The sequence below is a fragment of the Salmo salar genome, chromosome 22 (genome assembly GCF_965601325.2).
Source record: "Salmo salar chromosome 22, fSalSal1, whole genome shotgun sequence".
Taxonomy (NCBI): Eukaryota; Metazoa; Chordata; class Actinopteri; order Salmoniformes; family Salmonidae; genus Salmo; species Salmo salar.
In genome coordinates, this window is record NC_138312.1 from 50,742,065 (window position 1) to 50,748,108 (window position 6,044).

At 40.0% G+C, this 6,044-nt stretch overlaps 1 protein-coding gene across 1 annotated transcript; it reads right to left on the bottom strand.

Moving 5' to 3' along the window:
• Positions 1-1,967: 1,967 nt before the first annotated feature.
• On the bottom strand, positions 1,968-5,402 carry LOC106583650 (ADP-ribosylation factor-related protein 1). Its single transcript, XM_014168088.3, has 7 exons — positions 4,804-5,402; positions 4,601-4,688; positions 4,410-4,492; positions 4,189-4,270; positions 3,709-3,779; positions 2,947-3,047; positions 1,968-2,454 (listed from the first exon to the last, which is right to left on the bottom strand). The coding sequence occupies exons 1-7, from the start codon at positions 4,894-4,896 to the stop codon at positions 2,367-2,369; spliced, it is 606 nt and encodes a 201-aa protein (XP_014023563.1). The 5' UTR covers positions 4,897-5,402; the 3' UTR covers positions 1,968-2,366.
• Between the last annotated feature and the right edge of the window lie 642 nt (positions 5,403-6,044).

Genomic DNA, 6,044 nt, shown 5'->3' on the forward strand with positions numbered 1-6,044 from the left:
CTTTATGGTTTTATTATTGTGCCAGTTTTGCATGTAAGCATAGTATGACTTTGGTGTGTGAATCCCTTCCTGATAAACAAAACTATATTCCCTTGCAAAGCTATCCTCTAGCTGTGGTGTACACGGCAGTATCCCGACAGTTCATCAGTATATCCAGGAAACCCATCTTCAGAATGGAGAATGGAGCTGAGCACAGGCAACATCCTAGAGGAAAACCTGGTTCAGTCTGCTTTCCACCAGACACTGGGAGATGAATTCATCTTTCAGCAGGACCATAACCTAAAACACAAGGCCAAATCTACACTGGAGTTGCTTGCCAAGACTGTGAATGTTCCGGAGAGGCTGAATTATAGTTTTGACTTAAATCTGATTGAAAATCTATGGCAAGGCCTGAAAATTGTTTTCTAGCCACAATCAACCAATTTTACAGCTTGAAGAATTTTTAAAATAATCAATGGGCAAATATTGTACAATCCAGGTGTACAAAGCTCTTAGAGACTTACCTAGAAAGACTCAGCTGTAATCGCTGCCAAATGTGATTAACATTTGACTCAGGTGTGAATACTTATGTACATTAAGAGATAATTCTGTATTTCATTTTCAATCAATTTGCCAAGATTTCTAAAAACATGTTTTCACTTTGTCATCATGGGGTATTGTGTGTAGATCCGTCATTGTAAATAAGAATTTGTTCTTAACTGACTTGCCTAGTTAAATAAAGATTAAATTAATAAAAGATGGATGAGAAAAAAACATTTAATCCATTTTGAACAACAAAATGTGGAATAAATCAAGGGGTATGAATACTTTGAAGGCACTGTAAGTCAAATAGATAGATCCAGGGACCTTGTGAAGTGGAATCAATATGTTTGAATAAAGCGATGGGAGACCATCACTCCCTCACTCAGTCCAATATTTTGGAATGCAAGCATTTGTATAAGTAAGGTCTATAATAAGAGATTGGTGGTCAAATGTTTTCAAACAAGTTTACACCCTGGAACAACAGATAACGCAGTAACACTGCATAACTTGCCGTAATGGAATACATTTTCTTATTTTATGTAATAAATCACCTGATAGCATAATAAACATGTTGAACTTAAAAAGAACGTAATAACTTAATATATTTTCCAGTGGGTATTACATGCAGGTGAGTAAGAACATTTTGATGAAAAATCAGCTAACTTCAACTGATAAAGTATTACCATTACCCTGGTGACGAGGGTTTGAATCCCATCATGTTGGTTTTCCCCTCTTCATGTGTATCCCACGCTACCTTCCTAGTGGTCTGTCTCAAAAATATAATAAAAGGAACCGGAATTTCCGATCTCCTTAAAAAAAAAATAACTGCTGACATTCTATACATGTATTCATCACACCAACGGAAATCGAAGAACCAAAGTTCAAGTCAAACTACAGTTAACTGTTCTGAAATGTTTATTACATAATCTTCTTCATACTGTAATTAAAATACATTTTCAGCCTGATCCTCTGGATTACTTTACATGTCACCAGGTTAGACTGACAGAGTAAAAAGAGAGTGCATGTCCCAAATGGCATCCTATTCCCTATACAGTGCACTACTATTGACCAAAGCTCTATGGGGTGCCATTTGGTACTCAACCATACACCACACGGCATTTCAAACTCTAAAACTAGTATTTCCCGGCTATGAATATATCGTTGACCCTCTGTTACAATGTACAATTCCATTACATGTAGTGTCTTTGCATAATATGAATCATAAAGTTGTCATGTTTCATCCTCTTGACCGTTAAATGATAGACTACTAAGCCTAATTGGGTTGAGAGTAATATAATCCATATAAATCTGATTATTTATGATCTAAAAGGCTAAACTGATCCTAGATCAGTACTCCTATTCAGAGATGCTTTATGAATAGAGGCCCTGGAATTATATTACCGAAGGGAGGTACTTAGAGCCAGGGAGAAACTTTAACGACATGATGAAGCTATAATAGTTTAATCAGAAAGACACATTAGCTGAGGCCAAAAGCTTTACACCTCAAGGTACATATCCAAATAATCCACAATAATCAATTGTATCCCCAATTGTTTTCCCCTGACGCTAAGCTGCATCTGAAAACTAAATGAGTTCAGAGCACCCAAATAAGAGGACAGGGAGCCGGGGCTTGGGTAGAGTTCATCACGGTTTCTGGAAGTCACATTGTAGTAAAAGGGACACCTGGGTCGTTCGTATTCATTAAGGTTGTATTTCAATCGAAAACGGTTCATATTGGACAGTAAGTCCATATAGTCCCTCCCTGTTTCAGTCCGTGTTCTACCATTTGGTGCCTAAAGAATACCTCCTGGTTGTGGGAGCTCTGGAGTTGGGAAGGCCATGTTCTATGTGATGTCCTTCTGTCTCGGTGTCCGGTGAATGTTTCTGATGACACACTTCACCATCCACTCAATGCCTTCGTTAACCCCCTGCCTAAGAGAGAATTCATGCCTTAGTTAACCCCCTGCGTGAGAGAGAATTTATGCCTTCATTAACCCCCGTCTGAGAAATAATTAATTATCAGCAAAGAGTACAGCTGTTCTTTGAGCAATGATGATACACAGTTCATTTGTGCACACACACACACACACAGAGGGTTGGGGAGTAACCGATTACATGTAATCTGATTATTTAGAAAAACTAGATGATTACTTCTTGGAGTACTTTTAAATTCAGAAAGGATGTTGGCTGGGATGCTTTTTGTCTTCTTCTAATGCCTTTTAAGGGAAAATTAATCCAGAAATAACTCAAAGTAACACAATGATGTTACGGCGTTTGGGTAATCCAAAATTACGTTACTGATTACAATTTTGGACTGGTAATTTGTAACTAACGGATTACATTCAGAAAGTAACTTAACCACACCTAATGGAGTTCTCCAATCAGACCCGATATACATCAGAGTAATGCGGACTCTATTCTTACCCTGTTAGGGCTGTGCAAGGCTGCACCAGACAATCTCTTTTCCCAATCTTTGGAGCGCAGTCGCTAAAAGCGGTTTTGATGTCTGGCACAGACATGCAGTTCTAGGGAAGAAACACAAAGACATAAGCCTAAATGAATACAATCCTAGAGGATCTTCTGAGAGAGAGAATTTGCATATCTGTACCGCAATCACATGGATTTAGATTAAGATCACCCTATTGGTCAAAGACACACACAGTCCAGCTGGAATTTGACTTCCACTTTTAACCCAACCCCTCAAAGACAAGCATACATACACATACAGGTTTTTGGAGAGGTGCGGGGACTGCCACACTGGGTGCCCGGGGAACTGTTGTAGTGGGGGGTTAAGTGCCATGCTCAAGGACACAACAGCAGGCAAATGGCATCTAGGATTTGATACCAGCAACCCTCTGGTTGCTGGCTCACTTCCCCACATATTTTTCCTGTCAGACCCGGGATTCAAACTGTTAACACTCCCATTGCTGGCTTGCGTCTAACTGCCAGGCTGAATTTCAAAGAGTTAAAAAATTATGCATTATGCTGAGCTTGGCAACGTATAGTATGTTAAACACTGTTTTTGTCATCTACCAAGGTGTGCATGAGGGATGGAGGACACCTTTGTTGTGATCATAGGGGCAAAAAAAAATTTCAACAGGCCTCGTCATATTTTGTTCATACAAGACAAGGTCAGTTTAGACAGGGCTACTCGTGATTTCAAAACAACCAGACAGGACTGTATACCTCCACATCCTGCTTGTTGGCGAGCACCAGGAGAGGCACACCTTCCAGAACCTCACTGCTGATCATTTTCTCTGGAAAAGAAAAACAAAGCTGTCAGTCCAAGCTAAGGTTCAATTCTCTACCCTTCTCTTACGAGTGGATCTGCCGACAGCCTCTCATATGAGTTTCTGCTCTGTACTGAAAGTGCTCTATCTTGAAAAGGTCATTGCATTGGGATTGTATTTACAGTGAACTAATAAACAAAATACTAAGACAGTTTGAGGGAACTAGCCCTTTAAAGTCATTTGATTGGTGTAAGCAGGGCCTAAGGATTTTCTACCATATTCTCACACCAGTCCATTCCTTTGACAGCTATGATATGGAGTGAACAAGTACACACTTCAGGAAGTGAATCGGACTGTAGCCCATGACAAAGATAAGTCCATGAGCATTGTTGACATTCTTCCCCGAATGCCATGGACAACCTAGTGAGAAACTCACCAAAGGCCTCTTTTGATTCTGCTAGGCGCTCCTCATCGGTGGAGTCTATCACATAGATCACTCCGTGGGACTCAGCATAGTACTGTGGATTCAAAGTTAACAAAGCCATGTTTCAGCAATCAACCTCAAATCATTGTACTCAGTTGACAGATAATGAGGCATATTGCATCATGCTAGATATAATTTATTTTGAGTGTGTGTAATTTGATATCGGTGTTCACTTTGTCCCACAGCGACTGAAGCTCCTCTTGACCACCAAGGTCCCAGAACATTAGACGAGCCTTGCCCACATCGATTGTGCCGACTTGTTAGGAGAGAGTAGCAGAACATATTGCAATGGCATGGACTCCTGGAAAGCAATGTGCTACAATTGAATGCAACACAATGTCGGTCTTGCTGGTTTGCTACTTACTGTTTAGCCCAACTGTAGTGGTGATTTTGGACAAATTCATCCCCTTGTAGTTCTTACTGAACTTGGTCTTAGTCTGTTCCAGAAAGGTCTGTGTGTGTAGGAAAGACATGCCTAATCAAACAAGCAGCAGCACTTTCTCCAACAGAGACAAACAAGAACAATAAACAGTAATATCAACTTCCTCTTCTAACTAAAAGACTAACCGTTTTTCCTGCATTGTCCAGTCCTAGGATCAAGATGCAGTATTCGTCCTTCTGGAACACGTATTTGTACAGGCCAGATAATAAGGTGTACATCTTAGGATTGTAAACAAACACTAGCTGATGCGCAAGGCGAACACCAACTCACATCGTGGAAAGATCCAGCTGTGAGGCTAGCTAGAATTAGGAAGTCGAGTTAGCTAACTGTTACCTGACTAGCTGTTTAGCTAGCTACCTGTGGTTTGAGGCAAGCAAGTTAGCTAACGTTACTAGTTCATAATCGATACTAGCTAGCTGACTTGACACCAAACACTAAAGTAAAATATAACTAATGCGCCAATCAAGGCACAAATACTTGGCTAGCTACAGTAGCATGCTAAAGCTAACTTTTATAGCTGTATATCTCAAGACGTTAATGCCGCTGACGAGTGTAAAAATATATTTGCTAGCGGACAATTTTAGGAACTCACAAATCGCATAAGAAGATCAAGGGCACGCTAACTATCTCCACAACATGCCATCATGCTATATCTACTTTGACAGAGGTATCGTATTTTATCTCGTCTCATTTTAGTAAACACCGTGGCCACCTGAATTTATGAAGTCACAAAGCAATGCATTGTGGGACTTGCTGTCTTGTGGCAAATTGGAGCAAATTAAATAGCAACTGAACACTATTGCCCATAATGCGGCTTTAGGACGTACGCAGCAAAATGTTACACGTTTGTAGTTTTTACCACATGTATTCCTCTTTTCTTTTTTGGGGAATGCTATTATAAAGTACCACATTATGAGTCATAATACCCATAAAACTTAGCAGTCAAACAAGAAAATTGTTCCAATCGTTTTTCCACCATTCATTTTTCCAGTAGCGGATTTTAGAAACACATAAAATAAGGGCTGTGTTTCGTGTAGGCTTACCCTGGCGTGACGTTTGGTTAACTGTGTAAATCTCTCTAGAACAAGGTGACTTTTATCAATATATTCACCTGTATTGATCCCCGAAAAATGAAATGCTAATTATCTGCTAATGTGGCTATCATAAAGAACTACCCATTTTTATTTAACTAGGCAAGTCCGTTAAAAACAAATTATTATTACATTAACTGCCAAACCCTAATCCGGACAACACTGGGCCAATTGTGCGCCGCCTTATGGGACTCCCAATCACAGCCGGTTGTGATACAGCCTGGAATCGAACCAGGGTCTGTAGTGACACCTCTAGCACTGAGATGCAGTGCCTT

Excerpts from the sequence above, each read along its gene's own strand:
- LOC106583650 (XM_014168088.3), bottom strand. The coding sequence starts at position 4,896 with ATGTACACCTTATTATCTGGCCTGTACAAATACGTGTTCCAGAAGGAC. Across the intron at positions 4,271-4,409 it reads TTCAGTCGCTGTGGGACAAA|TACTATGCTGAGTCCCACGG; the intron begins GTGAACACCGAT and ends TTGAATCCACAG. Across the intron at positions 3,780-4,188 it reads AGAATCAAAAGAGGCCTTTG|AGAAAATGATCAGCAGTGAG; the intron begins GTGAGTTTCTCA and ends TTTCTTTTCCAG.